This window comes from Notolepis coatsorum (genome assembly GCF_963971535.1).
Source record: "Notolepis coatsorum genome assembly, chromosome: 12".
Lineage (NCBI taxonomy): Eukaryota > Metazoa > Chordata > Actinopteri > Aulopiformes > Paralepididae > Notolepis > Notolepis coatsorum.
The window spans coordinates 9176740-9200599 of NC_140176.1; the positions used below are offsets into that span (position 1 = coordinate 9176740).

The 23860-nt window shown below is 44.3% G+C and overlaps 1 protein-coding gene across 1 annotated transcript in view; it reads left to right on the forward strand.

Moving 5' to 3' along the window:
* dcaf11 (ddb1 and cul4 associated factor 11) overlaps positions 1 to 23860 on the forward strand; it is a 54772-nt gene that overhangs the window by 11567 nt on the left and 19345 nt on the right. Inside the window, exons 2-10 of the mRNA XM_084326653.1 lie at positions 3537 to 3767; positions 5329 to 5456; positions 6358 to 6476; positions 7761 to 7825; positions 8359 to 8459; positions 12281 to 12427; positions 17296 to 17350; positions 20519 to 20587; positions 22977 to 23034. Coding sequence (XP_084182779.1) covers positions 3550 to 3767; positions 5329 to 5456; positions 6358 to 6476; positions 7761 to 7825; positions 8359 to 8459; positions 12281 to 12427; positions 17296 to 17350; positions 20519 to 20587; positions 22977 to 23034 — 960 coding nt within the window. The 5' untranslated portion in view covers positions 3537 to 3549. The remainder of the gene's footprint in view (positions 1 to 3536; positions 3768 to 5328; positions 5457 to 6357; positions 6477 to 7760; positions 7826 to 8358; positions 8460 to 12280; positions 12428 to 17295; positions 17351 to 20518; positions 20588 to 22976; positions 23035 to 23860) is intronic.

Here is a 23860-nt window from a genome sequence, read left to right on the forward strand (position 1 = left end):
GACAGTAACAGACGGCGCCCTTCACCCGCACCATCCAGCAGCAAAGCGAGCGTCATGTACATCGATCCCGCCAGCAGCAGTGGAGCCCGAGTACTCCTAAAAGTAGTGCGTGTGACACTAAGCTACCAGAATAAAGTCCTGGACACTTACGCCGTCCTCAATGACGGGTCAGAGAAGACCCTTCTGCTCGCCTCCGCTGCGGCCCAGCTAGGGCTGCGGGGAAGCGAAACCCAAATGACAATTCGGACAATAAGACGAGATTTGAAGACGATAAAGGGCGAGAATGTCTCATTCTCTATCGCAGCAAGCGGCCAGCCGGAGCGACGGTACCAGATTACAGACGCTTTCACCAGCCAAGAAATAGGACTGTCGCGGTACACATACCCCGTCGCCAAGCTAATGGAGAAATATGCACATCTGCGCAAGTTACCGATCCCGCTCATAGACAATGCTATGCCGACCCTGTTGATAGGCTCCGACCATGCAGACCTCATTGTCCCGATAGACCGGGTTCATACCGGACCCCGAGGCTGTCCTGCAGCAGTCGAGACCCGTTTGGGATGGACTCTCCAAGGCCCGCTCGCCAAATCTCTCAACCGAAGTACAGCCACTAGATGTCTCCACTCCCGAGTCACAGAGGGAGAAACCGCACTCCTGCAACACGTAGAGCGGCTATGGACCTTGGAACAAATGCCCTTTAAGAACGGAAAGAAAGACATTCGCTCTAAAGATGACATTTACGCCATTCACCTCCTCGAGACAGGGACCAAGAGAGTCCCGGTCAACGGCGTGTTGAGATACGCCACGCCACTCCTGCGGCGAGAAGGAATGCCTACTTTCCACGCCAAGACAGACGCCACAGAACGGTACCTGCTGAACACGGAGCGGCGCTTAGCCAAGAACCCCGCCCAAGAGAGTGTATACCGCGCCGAGATTGAGAAGCTCATCACAGCGGGACACGTCACAAAGATGGACATTAAAGAGGCTGACCAGACCACTGAATCGTGGTACGTGCCTCACCACAAGGTCCATCACAACGGTAAAGACCGCATAGTATTTAACTGCAGCTACCAGATCGGATCCCAAAATCTGAATAAAGAGTTACTGCCCGGTCCCACACTCGGCCCCTCCCTACTCGGCGTTCTACTCCGCTTCCGCCAGGAAAAGGTGGCCATCAGCGGGGACATTAAAGGAATGTTCCTGCAGGTGAGATTAGTAGAGGAGGACAAGCCCCTGTTACGGTTCCTATGGAGAGAGAAGCCAGGAGATGAGCACCCAGCCATCTACCAATGGGAAGTCCTCCCCTTCGGAACGACGTGCAGCCCCTGCTGTGCTACATTTGCACTACAGAAACATGTAGCAGAGGACCCAGCAGCGGACGAAGAGGTCCGACACAGCGTAAAGAACAGCTTCTACGTAGACAACTGTCTACAAAGCCTTTCAACCCAGGAAGAAGCCGAGGCTCTCCTGATTAAACTCTGCGCCTCATTGATCAAAGGCGGCTTTGATCTCAGGCAGTGGGCCAGCAGCGATCCGCAAGTACTGCGCAGCCTCTCCTCCGAGGACAAGGCAGCCAGCAGCGAGACCTGGATGGCTACAATCCCGGGAGAAGCCCAGGAGATGACCCTGGGATTGGTGTGGCGATTCAAAACAGATTCGCTTCACTACAGACACAAGCCCCTGACTACGGAGCAGGGAAGGCCGGCGGCGGCGCCGACCACCAGACGGAGTGTGTACACAACACTCGCCCGACAATATGACCCGCTAGGATGTATTCTACCGTACACCACCAGGGCAAAAATGATTGTACGAGCATTGTGGGACAAGGACCAGGGCTGGGACGACCCCATTCCCGCACACCTTGCATCCACCTGGAGAGAGTGGGAGATGGAGCTCCACTCACTCCCAGGAGTTAATATACGCCGAAGCTACTTCCCACCCACGGTGAGGCCAGAGACATGTAAAATGGACTTACACGTCTTCAGTGACGCCTCAGAGGTCGCATACGGATCAGTAGCCTACTTGCGGGCCCAAGAAGAGGGGGGAGAGATCTACACAGCATTTGTCCTCGCCCGCTCGAGAATAGCCCCACGCAAGCAACAATCTATCCCACGTCTAGAGCTCTGCGCAGCCCTAGCCGGAGCGCACCTAGCCACGCTCATCCAACGTGAGCTCACCATACCGGTGTCTAGAACAATCCTGTGGTCAGATTCCACGGCAGTACTCGCCTGGATCAAATCGGACTCATGCAAGTACAAAGTCTTCGTGGGAGTCAGAGTCACTGAGATTCAAGACTTAACCGAAGAGTTAACCGGAGAAACAGAGTGGCGCTACGTTGATACAAAACAGAACCCAGTTGACGTCATCACCCGGGGAATGCCCCTAGATGACCTCACCCGTCGCAATGTCTACAGTGACGGCCCAGCATTCCTAAAGCTCCCGGAAGGAGAGTGGCCCACGCCTATCCCGAGGGAAGCCAGTCAAGAGGAGGCTGAGAATAAGAAACCTATGTTCTGTGGATTGAGCCCTGTTATCTCCGCAGACCCCAACATAGATGATTGCACTACCATAGAGAGTGCACAACAAAGGACATCCCTACTGCACTACCTACCGTCTCTACAGACCCGCCAGAAGTGGGTAAAGGAGAGAGACAATTTGACAGAAGGAACAGTCGTCATGATTATTGATCAATCACTGCCCAGAGCTATGTGGCCGGCCGGCCGCGTAAGCAAAGTGATCACCGGTGCCGACGGCAAGGTCCGAGCAGCTGAAGTGCTTGTCCAGGGTCGCACTTACACCCGTCCCGTGGCGAGGCTCATAGAACTGCCCCGACTCCCAGACACAATCGATGATGACCATGACCCTATAACCCTATGACTTTGTGAAGTTGACTGACCCCTACAGCAAACCCTTATGTGTAAATAGACAACGCGATTAATCTGTCTCTGCTTAACTGATTAGGTCTGGGACCAATCAGGGGGTGGCTGTTGTGAAGGGCCAGATTAAACCGAATATATATATTTATTTATATATATATATTTAATTGTATTTGTATATTCTCTAATATTCCCTGATATCCCTTGTATATTCCTTGTACAATATGCATTGAATATCCATTCTAGCCTACTGAACATCCCATAATAGTCTCCATTCTACTATTGGTCGAGACCTTGGTGCCAGGCTGCCATACCCCCCAGACCCAGTTCAAACGTACCGCTCAACATGTACGAACAAGTCCTAGTTCCGCGTAGGAATCTGGCTACCGCACCACTAATGGTACTATTTGTTCATAGTGCGTATATATACTGCGCTACTAAAGTAGGACTTTCTTTTAGTCCAGTTTCTTACCCTCCCATAGAGTGACAGACGTAAAGCCTCCCCGCGACGCCACGTGTGGGAGTAAGGCCAAGTTCGGCCTACCATCGGTATTGAGACATCGTGTATATTAATATTTGAATAGTCATATTTGGCAGGGAATTGTACCCCTCAGTTACAATTAGTCTCCTCTCTCTTTCTCCCTCTCTCCCTCCCTCCAGGCTCCTTCGGTCTATGGGCTCTCAGTCCAGTTCTGGGATGTCCGGTGGCAGGGGCCCCTCCAGTGGCAACCCGGCAGAGCAGCTAGAATCAGTAGAACCCAACCAGAACAGCAGCGGTACCAGTAGCAGCAGAGGCGTCCGCAGGCCGGCTGACAGGCAGTCCGACAGGCAGGCATCGGCATCAGAGGAGGACGTGGACTTAGCCCAAGTGCTGGCTTATCTACTGAGGAGGTGAGCGGAGAACAGTTCAGCTTTGCACCGCGACAATGAACCCTTGCACAGAAGAACCATAATAACTTGAATTTCTTAGGACAGCCCATGTATTTGCAGTTGTAAAGTCAACCCAAATCACTTGGGAGTGTGAATATGATATATTATAACCAGAAAGTACTCCACCTCTACTGTAACTATGTAACTTACCATCTTTAGATAAGGAAGTTTGAAAACATTGTTCCTCTGAAAACTTAAAACAGAGTTATATGAGGGCGGTCAGGTGGCGTAGCGGAGATTGCGTTCGTCACCAACGCCGGAGACGCTGGATTCGCCTGCTCGAATCCAGCTCCCGGCGTGTCACCAGCTTGGCTGGCCGTTCACACTAATACAATTGGCAGTATTAGAGGGTGGGAAAGCTGGCGGGGTGGGTCGGGGGGCCTGCTCAGCGCGGATAGGATCTAAGGGGGGTAGTGTGATCCTTCCACACGTGACGTTACACCCTCTCAGTGAGAGTCCGCGCTGCCAGGTGAAAAGAAGCGGTTGATTGGCTAGACGTGTGTCGGAGGAAGCACGTGATAGCCTCCACTCTCCCAGACCGACTGTGGGGGGTAAGTGCGCAGCGACCAGGAAGGGGATTGGGAATTGGCATAACGACTAACATTGGGATGGGAGAAAAATCGGAGGAAAAAGGAGGGGGAAAAAGATTTTAAAGAAAAAAAAACAAGAGTTATATGGTTATTTTGTCTGAGGTCCTCAATCAGTGCACGTCTTCAATTACATCTCATGTAAATTAATTGATTTGCATATCCATGCGTCAGTGCATCATTTTGTTTTGAACAAGCAATAGGCTGCTGATGCCTGGTAAACTGGGAGACTGTCTTTATAAAATAATCTCTTAAAGTGTTGTGTAGTTACTGTAAATACAAATCATATACAACAATGAGCAGTATGTAATACAACATTCAGAGGTTTGCAGCATTCACAGTTATTCGTTTGGTTAATATTATTTAGATCCACCCTATCCCTGACTATCTCAAGGTCCAGATGTAATGTCTCTCGTACTGGCATCTGTCATCTAGAGTGTCTTGTTGTATCATAGGCAAAGATAGTGTGGCCCGGGATATAAATAATGCATAGGAAATATTGTTAATATTCTAAAAGCAAGGGGACACAAACGGGTGCCTTAAGGCATTCCAGTCCACAGTGTGTAACTGAAAGGGTGGGGAGAATGAACCGTTAATGTAAGCTGTCTGGTCAGTAGAATGACCCGGTTCAACTGGTCCAGTCATACCCAGACTCTGATTGATTGGTTGATTGGTTATTTTGATTTGATTGCCAGATGAGACTGGTCCATGGCAGTAGGGCTATGAGGCTTCAGCCGGTCTGCTTTTACTCACTCTGATTCTTTGGTTGATTGATTGAATGAGTGATTGATTGATTGATTGATTCATTGAATGAGTGATTGATTGATTCATTGAATTAGTGATTGATTGATTGATTTAATGTGATTGATTGATTGATTGATTGATTGATTGATTGAATGAGTGATTGATTGATCAGTCTGGTTGTGTCCATGCAGGGGCCAGGTGAGGCTGGTCCATGGCAGCGGTGCTACGGGGCTGCAGCTGGTCCAATCCTACTCAGACTCTGACGAGGATAGCGATGGAGCCTGGGAAGGCCGTCTGGGAGACCGCTACAATCCCCCTGGTAATCGAACCAAAACACGGCTAATTTCTGTGAGATTCAAAAATAGAAACACACCAAAATAGAATTCACAACTGTTTCTCAGGCAACGATACGGTTTGATTAGAATCATGTACATGTACTCTAGGCAGGGTTCGCACAAGGTCCTTGAAGTGCTTGAAGTGCTTGATAAAAAATAAAAAATAAACCAAAGCCTGGAACTCCTTGAAAACAGCCAATCTTTTAACAAGGTGCTTAGAAAGTATTTGAAATTCAAATCAACCATTCGCATTGAAAGTTTTGTTCATCCATGATACAATTGTTTTGAATCAAGAAATTTGATTTTTTTTATCTAAAGTATAACTAATTGTCGGAAATTGGTTTTAAGCCATAAATATTGGATCAGATTTGTTTTCAATAAATAGCTTTTAAATGCCCTTTCAAAATAAAAAAGTGCTTGGGAAAGTACTTGAAAATCCTTGAATTTCATGTTTCAATGGCTGTGGGAACCCTGTGTAGGTCATACTGGTTAACCCCTCAAGCCTGAGTGGTCCGGTACCGGACCAACAATAATCTCATGCCATAAATAAATCAATACAGGCCGTATTAATTAATGTAGCATTTTCTTTTCAAATGTAGCCAAGAGTAAAGACCCTAACCCTATCAAAACGGCAGTCAAAGTGTATATTTTCAGCACTACATTTCTTTACCAATGATTTTAAGTGTTATATGAATACATATGAGTTTATAGAAATCTCAGCGCATTGAGTCAGAAACCATGCGAGGAAATGGCGCAGCCAAACGTGAGTGTAGTCTTTTGAAAGAAGAGACCCAGGGCTTTCGAATTTCATAAAACCACACTACCCAGCTAACACCAGCCCCTGTCTGTCTGTTGTACTGAGGTCTGTCTGTTGTGTCTTGCCAGTGGATGTCCAGCCAGACACACAGGAGGTTGACCAGAGTGAGATTCGAACCCAGATCCTTCTGGCCACCGCCTCCTCTGGTCTGAGGGGCAAACCCAGCTTCACACACATGCTGGCAGAGGTACGACACCCAGCTTCACACACATGCTGGCAGAGGTACGACACCCAGCTTCACACACATGCTGGCAGAGGTACGACACCCAGCTTCACACACATGCTGGCAGAGGTACGACACCCAGCTTCACACACATGCTGGCAGAGGTACGACACCCAGCTTCACACACATGCTGGCAGAGGTACCACCACGGACACACCAACCAACTCTGGGATACAAATGTGACCTAAATGGTCGCATATGTGCCCTTTTTATTTTTGAAATGCAAGTTCATATTAACTCGGTTGTATGGGGGGGGGGGATTACTGGTTCATTAAACCAAAGATGTGCAGTCCTCTAAAATAGTATACTATTTTATTGTAAGATTATATTTTGACATAACCGCAGGGCTCATATTTCTGTTATAGTTGGATATAATCACCTTAACGTTGGCTGCTATTGGTGAAGGTGACCAACAACACCAACACGAGTCAAGTGTTCATGAATCCCCTTGGGGATAGAGTAATGGAATAGAATAATAATAGAATGGCAATACACTATATAGACAATGTATACTTGTAATGGCAGTATAGTATGCTAGTATCTAGGGCTGTCTTAAATGCTTCGAAGCTTCGTTCGATGGTCATGGGATTCGAATATGAAACTAAAATTCGAAAATATATTAAAAAAAAAAGTTAGTTATTTAAGATGAGGTCGGACTCGGCACTGACGGATTTGTGTTCATTGTGCTGCTTTTATAAAGCCTCAAATGACTCAAAGTGTTTAGTTTGTCTAAGATTTAAAAAGGTTTAAACTTTACAGCACTGACAAAGTCCCACAACATAAAAAAAATAAAAATAAAAAAAGATAATAAATTCTTTTTTTCTTTTTCTCAAAGCTTCGAATTAAAATCGAATCTCGGCCCCCGAAGCTTCGAATTACAAATAAAAAAATCGAAGGTCAGCCCTACTAGTATCCATAGTAATCGCACACTGCGCCAGAGTCCGTGCAGTGTTTAGTAGTTCGGAGTCAAACAGTTCTCCGGCTGTCTGTTCTCCCGCCCATGCGCACGGTAGTGGAGCCTGATTGGCTACTGGCACAGTGCCACCATGTCAATCTACTGATTAATGCCTTAAAAATAGATGTATTGATGTTTCACAAAGTGTTCACTCGCATTTGTGGCCTACACCACAGAACTTAGGCCTAGTATCTACATGTGTAAAAGTTGATTGACACATCCGATGTCTTGTTTTTCTCTCTCTCTCTCTCTCTCTCTCACTCTCACTCTCACTCTCACTCTCTCTCTCTCAGAGGGAAAAAGGCAGGTGTAGAGGCTCAAGCTTCTCCCATGGAGAATGCAGTCGCATTCGTACACAGTGAGTATCTTAAGAGTTTATTGGCAAAGCATGGACCTTTTCCAGGTATTCTGTAAACGCAACTCGCCTCCTTTTATCAAGATACAACATTTAGCAGCACATGAATAAATATCAACATTTAGATATAGTATAAAAACCTTTACATTATGACTGATGTCATCATTATCTGTGCAGTCTTACAATATGTCAGGTACTGTATCTACAAAAAAACCTGTAAATCATCTGTCCTTTATTAATTTGCTTAGATTGAATTGTTCACATCTGGTCAATGTTAGCATGGTGTTATTCACTCTCAAAGATAAAAACAATTTACTCAAGCGTAGTAACGCACAATATTTCTGACACTGGGAATACATTCCCTGAGGTCCATAGATGTCCCTAAATACCAATCTTCCATTTACTTAGGTATGTACTTTTAGGCACATTTTCTGAAAATATGGCTAGATTGACTTTACAATTACAACTGCAAATACATGGGCGCTGTATATACTGTATGTTTTATTAGTAGTTTTGAAAATGTTTTGTCTCTACAGTTTCCTGCCAAATCATGTATCGCACAAGGACACGTACCAGCAGAAAGCTTTCTGTGGACTGTACAGCGAAGACGGCAACATGTTCCTCTCCGCCTGTCAGGGTAAGGTACCATATCCATTAGGGGTGGGAATCACCAGAGGCCTCACAATACAATATTATCACGATACTTAAGTCACGATACGATAGTATTGCGATTCAAAATATATTGCGACATGCTGAGTATTGCGATATTAATAATGTGATATATTGCGATTTATTACATTTTTTCAACTGCAAAGTAAAACTTTGTCAACATGTTTTATCTAATAAAATAACGTTTTCAGTATGTTCATCTCACTTCAATCATTTTTATTGCACCAAATGGGATTTTCTTAAGCAGATTTAGTCAACACTGTAATCTGTGTTGCATGTACCTGACAAACTGAACTGTTTGTATTACAGTAATATTCCAACTTAACTCAATGCACACGTGTGCTGTACTATTACAGGTATTGAAATGAACAATGCAACTTCCTTATACAATTTTTTTTTAATTTCATCAGAGGCTGGGAAGCTACTTTTGATGGAGCCCATAGAGATCAATAGAGTGAGCACTTTTGAAGTATCCAGTTCCTCATAGAACAACGTAATTTGAGTCGGATGATCTTCCACAACATGTGTAGGGAAATGGACTGTTCTCATGTGTATATTGCCACCTAGAGGCTCCAGATTTATTTTGTAATGAGCTTATTGATCACTATCACTCTTTCCACTAAGTGGCAGTAAATGCCTAAAGTTCAGTGTTCCAACCACCACTGGATCTCAGATGAGGAAGAAGCAGTGTTGTCTTCTGGGTAGAAAGCAGGTGGAGTTTTCTGAATTTGCCTCTTAAAATGGCTCTGTAGTTGTGAGAATGCATTGATTGTACTGTGTAGATGGAAACTACCCACTCTAGCTTTTGAATCTCTTCGATGCAGCCAAACACCTTGAGTCAGGAACAAGAACACTGGCTTTGTTTGGATTGAAGCACCCTCTTTCTTAAAGGTGCTTAGACGGCATACACACATCTAATTTTATGTAGACTCATTTAATTTTTTTTAATAATACATCCACAGAGCTTTTAGAAAGGTGCAGAATAAAAGCATTGCTTTTACCCCAAAGAAATGTTATTTACATGTTGCATGCACGTATCCCCTCCATATTTCACATTCCACCACATGGAATGCACCTGATTGGATAAGCTTGCTGCCATCTCTAGTGGCTCAATGTTATCTATTGCACCTTTAAAATGAGTTAAAGGTCCCCTGTCTTATAAATGGCCTTTTCCAGTGTTTATCATTGTTTTCTAGCAATGGGGGTTTGTATCAATGGGGTCTGTGTCTCTAATTCTCATTTGAGCTCATCAGTCTAGTCTCGAGTTCACGAGATCCTCCCTCACTCAACTAAGCCATTCTGATTTGACTGTTTTGCTGACGTGAGTAAGGCACTGGTTGTAGTCACCGCCCACAATCAACAATTCGCTCAACAACAGAGCGAGTGGAATTACTTCCTCAAACGGGTTGACGTGTGCGGGTGCTGACAGAGACAGCTGAGAGGGAGAGGGAGAGAGAGGGAGAGGGACACAAGCATTTACACACAACCTCCCGACCGGCGCGCGCGGGGTTGGAGCTTCTCTCTCTCTCGGGGAAACGCACACGCATTTACACACAACCTCCCGACCGGCGCTCGCGGGGCTGGAGCTTCTCCACTCGCATATCACTGTCACTCAACATACTCCCATGCGTGCGCCCGTATTCCGATCCATGCAATAATATTCACAGGGGTATATATTGTAATTTGAAACAAGTTACCAATGCATTGTCCCGTGGGATTATGCCCCCCCGCGGCGAAATTAATTAGTATCCCCCTCAATCTCTCTATATCTCTCTCTGTCTGCCAGTGCAGACTGTGGGTAACTGTCGTATACATGTATCACGCTGTGTGGGTGACTGTCACTCAAAGCGCTTATGGGCGGAGCCCAGCTCAAAACAGCTTGACATCTTGAAGTGGAAAAATGCTGCTTTAGAGTACTTGATTAGAAATACAAAACAATAGGCGCTCGTCACCAACGCAAGAGACACTGGTATCGAATCCAGCTGTCAGCGTTGCTTCCGGCTTGGCCGGCCGTCATACTGGGTCGATTGGCAGAGTCAGCTGGAGGGAAGCCGGTGGGTGGGTCTGGGTCGTTGTGGACAGCGACTCCTACAGTTCGGTCGGGGCGCCTGCACAGCGAGGGAAGGATCTAAGAGAGGTAGTGTGACCTTCCACACGTTACACACTCTCAGTGAGAGTCCGCGCTGCCAGGTGAAAAGAAGCGGTGGGTTGGGTACACATGTGTCGGAGGAAGCATGTGATGGTCTCCGCCCTCCCAGACCGACGGTAGGGGATAGAGTGCGCAACGACCAGGAAGGGGATTGGGAATTGGCATAACGACTAACATTGGGAAGGGAGAAAAACGGAAAAAGAAGGAGGAAAAAGATAAAAAGAAAAAGAGAAATATTTTTTTTGAAAAAAACTTTACAGATGTGTTCCATAGACTCACAGGAATTGTGTAAAGTTGCCCAAATAGTGAAAGGAATAGCAAGACATGTCCCCTTTAAGATCAGAATCCAAACGTGGGTTGCGGGGAAGTAAAAATGGTATTCTATATTATTTTGGTACTTACTTACCAATTCCCTGTAAAGTAAAGTAGGCTGAATTAAACACTGTAGTCTCATAGGTCAAAGCCTCAAACTGGGTATATTTTGTACATTAGCTACACGAAACCCACCAAAGATTTTAGGCCTTGAGAAATGTTGTTGTTTTTGTAATATGGAGAAAGAAAAACCAAACACTGATGGTAAACGGACTGCATTTATATAACCGCTTTTATCCAAAGCACTTAACACCTTGTGCCTCACATTCACCCAATGATTCACTCACACATTCACACACCGACGTCGGAGGTGACCATGCAAGGTGCCGACCTGCTCATCGGAAACAGTTAGGGGTAGGGATGTCCCGATCACGTTTTTTTGCTCCCGATCCGATCCCGATCATGCGATTTTGAGTATCGACCGATACCGATATTTCCCGATACGATCAAAAAAATTTATAAAAAATTTAATATATATATATATTTTTTTTATTCAACAAACATGACCATGTTCACGTCTTAAACTCATACTGAGGCCTTAGTTTTGGTTTTAAATTGCATATCATCATTCATTTATTTATTGTCACACAGAGCAGAAGAATTTTGCCAAAACAAACCAATAGTATCCAGCTGCAGAACGGCAGACCAGCCACACTCGCAGACCCAAACGCATTTCCTTTGATTTAATTATACATCAAATGATTTATGAAGTTAACTTTTCACCTGGATAACGTCAACATTCAGTGTGAATGTAATGTGAGAAATGTGGTCTGCCGTTCTGCAGCTGGATACTATTGGTTTGTTTTGGCAAAATTCTTCTGCTCTGTGTGACAATAAATAAATGAATGATATGCAATTTAAAACCAAAACTAAGGCCTCAGTATGAGTTTAAGACGTGAACATGGTCATGTTTGTTGAATAAAAATGGCTGATCTTTTTTTTGCCGATCCCGATCTTCGGAAAATCACGTGATCAGCCCCGATCCCGATCACGTGATCGGATCGGGACATCCCTAGTTAGGGGGTTAAGTGTTTTGCTCAAGGACGCTGCCCGGAGGAGTCGGAATCGAACTGGGAAGCTTGTGATGACCAGGCAACCGCTCTACCTCCTGAGCCACTGTCGCACTTGTCACCCACACTGATGCTGGAATGCTGTGAACTTACTTCTTTCACTACTACCACCTGCTATTCGATTATAGTCACCTGTCATTGGTTGTGTGGTAACGCAATGGAACATTGATTAGAATCTTCCTCTTTTGTTCACTGCAGACCAGAACATCCGTTTGTACGATACCAGCAGGGGGCGCTTCAACTTGCGGAGGACGGTGAAAGCACGGGACGTGGGCTGGAGCGTGCTGGACGTCTGCTTTACCCCCGACGCAAACCATGTGCTCTACTCCAGCTGGTCTGACTACAGTAAGAATAGTCTAATATACTAATACTATATTATACAGCTGGTCTGACTACAGTAAGAATAGTCTAATATACTAATACTATATTATACAGCTGGTCTGACTACAGTAAGACTAGAAAAACTAGTCTAATACTATATTATACAGCTGGTCTGACTACAGTAAGACTAGTCTAATATACTAATACTATATTATACAGCTGGTCTGACTACAGTAAGACTAGAAAAACTAGTCTAATATACTAATACTATATTATACAGCTGGTCTGACTACACTAAGACTAGTCTAATATACTAATACTATATTATACAGCTGGTCTGACTACAGTAAGACTAGTCTAATATACTAATACTATATTATACAGCTGGTCTGACTACACTAAGACTAGTCTAATATACTAATACTATATTATACAGCTGGTCTGACTACAGTAAGACTAGGAAAACTAGTATAATATACTAATACTATTATTATACAGCTGGTCTGACTACAGTAAGACTAGTCTAATACTATATTATACAGCTGGTCTGACTACAGTAAGACTAGGGAAACTAGTCTAATACTATATTATACAGCTGGTCTGACTACAGTAAGACTAGGAAAACTAGTCTAATATACTAATACTATATTATACAGCTGGTCTGACTACAGTAAGACTAGGGAAACTAGTCTAATACTATATTATACAGCTGGTCTGACTACAGTAAGACTAGGAAAACTAGTATAAACTAATACTATTATTATACAGCTGGTCTGACTACAGTAAGACTAGTCTAATACTATATTATACAGCTGGTCTGACTACAGTAAGACTAGGGAAAACTAGTCTAATATACTAATACTATATTATACAGCTGGTCTGACTACAGTAAGACTAGGAAGACTAGTCTAATATACTAATACTATATTATACAGCTGGTCTGACTACAGTAAGACTAGTCTAATATACTAATACTATATTATACAGCTGGTCTGACTACAGTAGGGTCTGAGAGCAGAGACACTCTCCTCCAGGTTTAATAATAACAACACAGACAGCAGGGTCTGAGAGCAGAGACACTCTCCTCCTCCAGGTTTAATAACAACAACACAGACAGCAGGGTCTGAGAGCAGAGACTCTCCTCCTCCTCCAGGTTTAATAACAACAACACAGACAGCAGGGTCTGAGAGCAGAGACACTCTCCTCCTCCAGGTTTAACAACAACAACACAGACAGCAGGGTCTGAGAGCAGAGACTCTCCTCCTCCAGGTTTAATAACAACAACACAGACAGCAGGGTCTGAGAGCAGAGACACTCTCCTCCTCCAGGTTTAATAACAACAACACAGACAGCAGGGTCTGAGAGCAGAGACACTCTCCTCCTCCAGGTTTAATAACAACAACACAGACAGCAGGGTCTGAGAGCAGAGACACTCTCCTCCTCCAGGTTTAATAACAACAACACAGACAGCAGGGTCTGAGCGCAGAGACACTTATTGCCGTGGCTCTGGTGAGAGAATGTGTTCCCGAGCCTCTCTGACGGAAATAACCAAGAAACAAACCTGGGCCCTATTCCCCGTACCTGGTTCAACTAAGTCGATCAAGAGTCCCATTATCCAGATTCAATTAACCCGATGTTTGAATCCGGTATTTTCCTGTTCCTCGAACGCTGATTCAGTCTCGTTCATTCGAACCAGACTTGAGACTCAGGATAATTGCGCGCGGCCGCTTCAGTTGAAAAGACAGCAGGTGTCGATAGCAGAAATCCTGATTTCCTAACGGCATTGATTGATTGATTGATTGATTTAAAACTGTATTAACAGATTGCAGAATGGGTACAATGCAGTACGGCTCAATAGCCTCGCCGACAAGTTAAATGCATAATCTATAGGCTAATTTTAAGTCCCTCATTACCCCAATCAATCAGATTATATTTCTTTAAACGTGCCTGCTGGCAGTAGGTTTATGGATTGAATAATCAAATGAGATCTTGCTAGCGAAAATAATTAGTTCAACTCTTTCAGAATTAGGATACGGCTCTCTTATCCATTGATGGATGTATGGTGGATGTTTTATTTGTCTAGCACCATGGTGTGATGGATGGTCCTTATGTCTCTCACGCGGACGACCCGCGTTCGAATCCCCGTCTTTTCTAATTTATTTTCTTCTTATTGCAATGTAAATGCTTCAATTTGGTGCACTTTGAGAGCTATATAAAGAATGACATCCTCAATGCATGTAGATTTATAATATTTTAACTTAAAACTAGGCTACTTTTGCGTATAGTCTTAATATTATATTCCAAAAAAATTATATTGGAAACGCGGGGTTTCGAACTAGGGTCGTCCGCTTGACAGGAGTGAGCACTAGCCGTTGCACCACTGTGCCAGACGGGATATATCCATTGTGTATCCATCAATACAAGAGATCCGTGTTTCGAATATTTTTCTTTTGAATGACGTTTTATCTCTTTATTCTCAAATGCATTAATGTGACGTCAACGGCTCATTCAATTGCTCAAATCCGTCAAACAGCGCATCTCATTCTCATCAGACATTTTAATCCCAGTTACAATATCACAATAACGTGTGAGTGATGATACAATTCAACAATCCTCAGATTCCTCGTAATTCATAATCCACAAAGACCACAATCCACGCATAGACACTTCAATTTTATGCTTGAATGAAACACAATCCGGGCGCTCCGTTAAGCAAATCTACAGCGGAGAATATATGAAACTAATCAGAGCCAAACGGCCGATTGGTTTCATTTATTAAAAATATCCCCGCGGGATTCACATTTGCAATGTGCCGTTATTAAAATAACCACATGCAGCGTGTATCGCGACTCCGAGCGCCGTATATGACGTGCATTATTTTATTTAGGACAAAGTAAATCTATAGGCTGAATATGATTTATTATCAGCATTTAGTTCTATTATTATACATTTCAAAAGCCCCCTCTAGGAAAACGAAGCACAAAAACATAATTCAGAATGGTATAATGGGATCTAGACTGTGAGAAATATTTCAGGAAGCGAGCTGGCATTTCTTTGCGAGGGCGTGGCCATGCAGGTTATCCAGCTAACTGAACTTAACCCTGCTCCGGACCAGGTTCAAACTTTCTGATCTGTTACCATGGTGATTTAGAAAATCCGACTTCGGGGAACAGAAAGGTCTGGCTTAAATCAAGCTATGCTGGAAATTATCCGGCTAACTCAGTTAGCCAGGTACGGGGAACGGGGCCCTGATGTCGACAGAGACCGTGTGTACCATGAAGACCGTACACGCCACAATAAGTATGAAACACGTTCCGTCTTTACTGTTCAGTAAAAGTTATGGATCAGATAATGTGCTTTGTATTTATTATTATTGGCCAATACTTAAAACTCAGTTGTGTTTTAGTATTGGGATCTATTAGTAACTTGGACCCCCCCCCCCCTCCTTAATCACTGTCAGACACACCCCATTTCTCTCCAATTTCCTGTCATTTAATTGTAAATAAGGGCAGAAGTGGGCGTGTCTGACGGCCATTGAGGGCGCTGGATCCAGGCTAATCTATTCGGGGCTTGTTGCCTAACTCCCTCTTTAGATGCTGCCTCCGGTTACTCACAGCGTTGCCATGTATCTGCCTCAGGTTCTCAGTGTGTCTGCGGTGTTGTCAGATCGGGGCGGATGAGATGAGCATGATTGAGAGCAATGGGAAAGAAACTGTGCGTAGTACAAGAAGCTGTCGGTATTTAAACGGTCACTTCACCGAAAAACAACGCTGATTTATTTTGCACATAATCTCGCCACGCATCCAAAAACTCAACCGTTTTGCACACGTTCATTTAGTTTGATAGTTATTGAGAGTAAATTAGTTTGAATATGGCCACCAGTGATGTCATCGGGGACATTTGATCCTTGTGTTTGTGTGTTAATTACAGCACCATGACATGATGTAGATGAAAGAATAGCAATACCTCGTCTTATAGGGACTGCTGTCTTTGTCATTTCAGTGAGCTGTCGTCTGTGTGTTGTTGATTGTGGGATTTTTTTCCGATATTGTGAATTGTTAGACACAATCTGTATGTGGATTGAAAGTTGGTTTCAGTTTGATACTGTACCATACTTCCCATTTCCCTGCAATCTGACCGGATGAAATCAACTGGGATTTTCCATGCTTAACCCTTTCACTACCACACTACCAAATGGTTAACCCTTTCACTGCCACACGACCAAATGGTTAACCCTTTCACAACCACACTACAGAAGGTTAACCCTTTCACAACCACACTACAGAAGGTTAACCCTTTCACAACCGCTTAACCGTCTGTAGTGTGGTAGTGAACGGTTAACCTTCTGTAGTGTGGTAGTGTGGTAGTGAAAGGGTTAAGTAGATATGGTGACATATCCTTGCATACAGACCGAACTTGGAAAGTCAGCCTTTCGTGATAGTGCCCCTGCTGCGAGGAATGATTAATGCACCTCTGTCCTCTGGGAGATGTAGAAATGTAATTGCTGATCTGCCTGCAACAGTTTGCAATTGTGTTTTAGTATTTTATACCCATTATTCTGCACTTGATGTCTTTATCTTTTATTACGTCTTGTGTTTACCATGTAAACTGATTATTTGGATTATATATCAATGTTTATTATTAACCCGGTCGAATAATATGTAAAGTCTCGACGACATTGGAAATGAGGGTGACCTCAATTGTCCTTTTCGGGAATAAATAAATAAAGGTTTAAATGTAATTTATTTGAATAATATCATTGTCGATAAATCCCTCCTGAATATATTGCCCGGCCCTTACCGTGCCACCACGAATGAATCTTCGTATGGGAAACGCTGTTTATGTGGGTTTTCTACTCCTCCATTATTCTGTCTCTCTGTCTCCCCCTACAGTTCACGTGTGCAGCGTCGACGGAGACAGTGAGACCCACACCGCCTTGGACCTCAAGTTAGTGTTTCCCCTCATAACTTATAGCATTAGGGAGCAGGTAATCTATCATCCATACCCTCCTCCTCCTCCTCCCCCAGCTGGATGAAGGATGTTGTTGTCGTCTGCGCTAGTCGCCGCAGCCATCCATCCACTCACTTTGTGTCCGTAAACCTGTAATTGGACGGATCATTATGGCTCATTTCAGATCAATTATTCCATTCAACCGTGTAACAATAATAACAATGGTAGCACTGTTTTTTGAGTCCTTTTCATGCTCTTTGGACGCTCGTTGACGTAAGATGCCCTTCGACAGCGATGTTGATTTGGCTCCGTTTCATAATGTCTGCACGGGGTTCAAATGGCCTCGGAAAACCTGAAATATGGAATGGAATATGGAAAACGGTGTTTTCCAGTCCTGGAAAATTGTCCTAAAAGGTTCAGAAGCTTCAAGGAAATGATGCGTTTCAAACTGTGTTTTCTTTCCAGCCAGTAAAGTCTGTAATGTCAGGCTTTACTGCACATAGATCTAGTAGCAGTAGAACAACCCAGGTAACACTGATGACTCTAGATTCCTCAAGTCTACAGTCGTAGTGGTCACTTGCTAAAACAAGACCTGTGATATGCAGAGAAGCTGTCCAACTAAATAATCGAATAACAAAGACAATGTCGGAAATACTTTAACATAGCATTACATATGGTGAATGATTCCAAAAAGGAGCCTGAGGTGCTCTTGTCTTGCATAAATAAAATATACGTTAATTATTCACGGGGGAAGCTTTAAAAACGTACTTTCAGCTGAGTGGAGCCTCCATCGGGGTCAAATGTCACATTTGAACATTAACACTGACGTGTCTTGGTAATGGAATGTTGTACTATATATCACGGAATACATGGAATTTGATTTGGGAAATGTGTCCTATGAACCCTGGCTGCAGCAGTTGAAGCTCTTACTGAGGGAATTAAAGGCATACTTTTCATATTTATAATTATTATAGATATGAGAGTTATTTTGTCTCCACAAAGTCACTTGGTACAAGTGTCTTCATTTGTCCTTCAGTTACCCCCCCCAGAAATGTCTTGTCGGCATTGAAACCAAGCGGTGGCACTAGCTTCAAGTTAACCGACTGACTAGCAGCTAGACTGCTAGTGCTACTGCTAGTCTAGTTAATAGACCACACCACGGCCAGGGATGCCAGGCGGCTGGATAAGCTGGTCCAGAAGGCTGGCTCGGTGGTGGTGGGGAGGAGACTGGACCCACTGGGGACCGTGGTGGAGAGTCGCACGCAGAGCAAGCTGCTGGCCATCATGGACAATGCCAACCACCACCCTCTCCACCACCGCACCCTGGTGGGGCAGAGCAGCAGCCGCAGCGGACGGCTCATCTCCCTGCGCTCGTGGACTGAGCGGCACAGGCGGTCCTTTGTCCCCACAGCCATCAGACTGTTCCACAGCTCAGGCCCCGTTTAGACGGAAACGCTAGCAGGTGAATCCGCAAAAATATTTTTTCGGGTGTGCCTTTCGTTTATACGGAAACTGCGTTTTTACGGGGTGAAACCGCAAAAAAGTGAGACTACCTTCCAGGGTGGAATTCCTAGAAACGCAAAAGCTTTGCGCTCTCGTCTAAACTGTAAAACCGTATAAATCTGTTAAAACGATGACGAAAGGGTTGTCACGGCTCTGGTCGCGCGTACTGCTTACGTCACAGGTAGCAGGTATGCGCCAGTAGCCGAGACGTAAACAAAGCAAGTATGTCTGACTATTATCAACGGAGATCACCTGAAGGCTACATTGGCAGTACTTTTAACCCTTTCACTGCCACACGACAGAAGGTTAACCCTTTACTATCACACAACCGGCTGTCGTGTGGCAGTGAAAGGGTTAATACACAAGAATCTGTCCCGCGGCGTGAGTGGACCCACTGTCTGCGAGTGACTCTGCTTTGGTCCAATCACATTCCCCATCCACAGTCTGCGAATCAGAGGCAGAGTAGGGCGGGTCTTCACAGCACGTCATGTGACATATGCGCCAATCGTGTGACAGCGGGGCTCCGTCGTTACAGCGTCGTCTGCACGGAGAATTCCACCCCAAAACGCTCGTCTAAACGTAAAATTTAAAGTGAAACCGCAAGATGACTTTTGCGGTTTCTGTTCACAAAACGCTCGTCTAAACGTAGCCTCAGTCTAGTGCGGGGGACCTTGACCATTGACCTGTGGCTGTTGGTGGTTTGTCTCCTGTTCCCCACACCTGTTTTATACACCTGCTTTATTGATCACGTTCTTATACACCCGTTTTATTTATCACGTTTTTATTATTATTATTATTGGTAAATCTGATGTACTTTAATTTGATCATGTGCTTACTTTTAATTCATGATGTGGACATAGTTGGTGAAACGGTCTTTTTTTTCTATATATATATATTTGTCTATATATTGTCTGTACTTGTCTACTGTGAGCTATGAGATACCCTGCATTTACCCTAGGGGATGAATAAAGTATCTATCTCTAGGGCTGACCCCTATTAATCGATTAGTCAACTAATTGGTCGAAAGGAGCCGTAGTCGACTGGCCAACCTCTTAGTCGAATATAATAATAATAAAAAAAATAAAAAAAATTTAATATTTTTTTTTATCCTTTCCAAAAGAAAAGAGGCCTAGAAGCGTGGCTAACGCTAATGGCGCGCATACCAGAGAGGTTAACTGCCTGAAGGCTAACTGAACACACTAGACTAGACAAATATCAAGATGTATCCATCAGTGGACCAATTGTATGCTTTTGCAGAGGACAAGAAGCCTTCAGTCGACTCCTTCAGACATTAAGCACCCCCCACAGCCCAAATGGAATGATAAAAAAAAAAAAAAAATTAAATTTTTTTTTTTTTTTTTTTGTAAGTCGACCAATAGTCGACTAACGGCAAATTTTGGCCAATCCTAGTCGACCATCCAAATCCTTAGTCGGGGACAGCCCTCTTATCTATCCAGACTAGATTGCTTTCAGGAATGCTAGCATGCGGTTTGTTTTCTTTTAACTAAAGTGCAACACATGGTTCTATATCACATTATGACAAAACAAAAAATCCTTATTATATCCGCATCCCTTTTTTAAGATCTGTGAATTTCCTCCGCTGTAGGGGAGAGTGTGGTTTTGTAACGTGGCCCACCTTGTGTCTGTGCTCTGTTCCTCCAGTCCAGACGAGCGGAGGTTCTGCGTCTTCTCTCTGGCTGCGTCCGTAGACGGCACGGAGATCCTGGGAGGGTGAGAGAAGGTCCACTCCGTTGTGTTTTACGAGCTGGCTCAAGCTCGCAACAAGAAAAGGGAGACACGGGCACGATTTAAAGGGGCTATGTACTGCTATTCCTAGCACTATTTGGGCAACTTTACACAATTCCTGTTAGTCTATTGAAGACATTTGTAAGGTTTTTTTTCAAAAAAAATACATTGTTTTATATTTCTAATCAAGTACTCAAAACCATAATTTTTCAGCCTCAAGATTATGGCCTGGCTTCTCTATCTCTCTCTCTCTCTCTCCCCATGCAGAGTATGAGGAAGTGGTTTCCACTCGCTGTGTACAGTCAGTCTAGGTAGAATGTGGGCGGGCATTAGCTACAACCACAGAGCCAATCACATCACTGTCTGCTACCCAGCGTCCGAATGACGTGACTCAGCCGTTCAAATCAAAATGGCCTGATTTACTGGAGGAGGAAAGGGGCTGAGCTGAATCAGAGCAATCCGCCAATATGGTATTTAGACACTAAAACACATTGATACGAACTCCTATTATTATAATACAATGCTAGAGACTGAAAAATGACATTTATAGTACATGTCACCTTTAAGAAATGACAAAAATAATTTATTTAAATATACTATATATATATCAGCCAATATGAATGAGTATCAGTGTGTAAGCAGTGCGTGGAGGAGAATGTATGTGCAGCATGAATGTTGTAAATGTAAAAACAAAAGCCGGTGTCTAAACAAACAAAAGTAACAAAACGGGTGGAGAGAGAGAGAGAGAGAGAGACTCAGGAAGCCTCCCTCTATATCAGACTGGGACACACCGGCCCAGGTGTGCCCCAATTAGCCCGATGACCCTCCCCCAGCTCGCGTTATTTTTAAACCTAGCCGCATTTTTCGGAGACGCTCTCTGATTGGCCGACGCCTGTTTCTACACTGGTTAAGCTTAGGCACTCTTTCGAAGTTGGTTAAGGTTAGAGTTTGTCTTAGAGCATATGGCGATAGAACGCCAGGTAGTTTGCAGGCTGTTCGACGCGGAAATGGGCAAAGACACAGCTCGTCACGCGATTGGGCAAACATGTCGGTGGCCAATCGGAGAGCGTCAAGTCAGTGGCCAATCAGAGAGCGTCTCCGAAAAATGCGGCTAGGTTTAAAAATAACGCCCCCAGCTCTGCTCTGCCAGCTCCACCCACCAATCCTGTGAGACAAGGACACAGTGTGGGGGAGGGTCGTCACAATTATTACTCATTAGTTTCTAGTTATTATGTATTACTTATAACTAGTTATTGTTATTAGTATTACTACTATTAGTTATTACTATTATCACCGCATACCTCATTAGCATCGCATTAGCAAGGTCGGGAAGCATGCGCAACATTTTGAGGCCATTTATATCGACAATCTACAACCAGCAATTATGACAGTATTTCGTTATGAGGGCAGTGATACACGGGACAACCTTTTTTACTTGTTTGGGGCAGGTCTGCTGGACAGCAGCGGTGCCTAATGATTAATGAGACGCTTGCTCTGTGCATCACCGCCCGTTTCTCCGCAACGACGAGGAGGCCGCCGGCTCGCTGCCACTTTTGTCTACGTCGCATGGCACTGTGTCTAGAAGAGATATATTAGCCTGCAAGGTCGGCCAAATTTTTTATGAAAAAAAAAATAAACGCCCAGTGGCCCTGTTCATCTGCCTTTACAAATATCTCCGCTGCGAGGATAATAAGCTACCGAAGCAGTTTTGTGTGTAATATAGATGCATTATTTATCAGTTTGGGAAAAGTCTTTACGCTAAGTATCTTTGTCGTGAAGTTGATCGACTGGAAGTGGAAAGACGATGGTGAAAGCGGACGGGTTGAATAAGGTGATGGACACTAATGTCCTTATTATAGCACAGTTATTCATGGTTATTTATGTCCGGTTTTCCAACTCATCTTCCTGCCGAAGGCGATATATTTATCTTCCTCTTCCTCTATTCTGCACAACGTGCCTCGACACCTGAGACCATATTGACAAAGAGGTTCTGTATTCAGAACCGTATTAAAAGGATAAGAGTGTTCTCAAAGTCACCTCTGCTTTCTGTCTCTCGCTCTCTCTCTCTCCCTGTGTGTCTCTCTCACAATCTCTCTATCCCTGTTTCTCTCTCTGTCTCTCTCTATCTGTTTCTCTCTCAATCTCTATCTCTGTTTCTCTCTGTTTCTCTCTCTCTCTGTATCTCTCCCAATCTCTGTTTCTCTCTCTGTGTGTTTCTCTATCTCTGTTTCTCTCAATCTCTCTGTGTATCTATCTGTGTCTCTCTCTCTCTGTGTCTCTCTCTCTCTGTGTCTCTCTATCTCTGTTTCTCTCAATCTCTCTCTCTGTCTCTCTATCTCTGTTTCTCTCTCAATCTCTCTATCTCTCCCCTCAGCGCGAACGATGGCTGCCTCTATGTCTTTGATCGTGAGCAGAATAAAAGAACGCTTAAGGTTAGTGTGTTTATGTGTATGCCCGCATTTATGAGTGTGTGTGTAGTGGGGGGGGGGGGGGGGGGGGGGGGGGTCATGCAAGTGTGTGTGTATGCATGCATTTTATAGTCTGTCTATCTGTTAATTATTAAAGTAGATGACACATGGCCTCCTGGTGCAGCTACTTGTGCCGCCACACTATTTGGATATTCACATGTTCATGATGTTAGCGTGGAGCTAAGTTACCACCACCTCACACACGGCTGATTTACTGCCAGCGGGCAGGGAGCAACGCCCAGGTCTGTTCTCTCTCCTCCCTGATCAGTAAAGAGTTAGGCTGGGTCCACTTCTCCAGTGGACAGTTTGTTGAGAGCACTCGCAGATAGTGAAATGTTTAACCCCCGAAAACAATGCAGTTTCCCCCAAAAACGCAAACAAATGTGCATGTAAAAAAAAAACTATTAGACTACCGGTACTACTAGAAAGCTATCTGGCTGCACGTTAGCCTAGCTTAGCACAATGAATGGAAGCGGACAGTGCCGGTAAGCCTTCGGGAGGGGTGTTGGTTGGGACAATGCCTATAGGCTAACCGGCACTGTCCGCTTCCATTCATTGTGCTAAGCTAGGCTAACGTGCAGCCAGATAGCTTTCTACTGAACGCACAGAGAGGAAACTGGTATCTATCTTCTTGTCTCTCTCTCTGGAGAAGACGGTAAGCTAATTTCCCAAAATGTCGGCGTGTTCCTTTAAGTGCTTTTACAGTAGTCATGTTAACGTTCCACTCCTTTTGTGTCTAACTGAGGAAGAGCTGGGTGTCCAATAGGAAGCATAGCATGGCTTGTGCCGA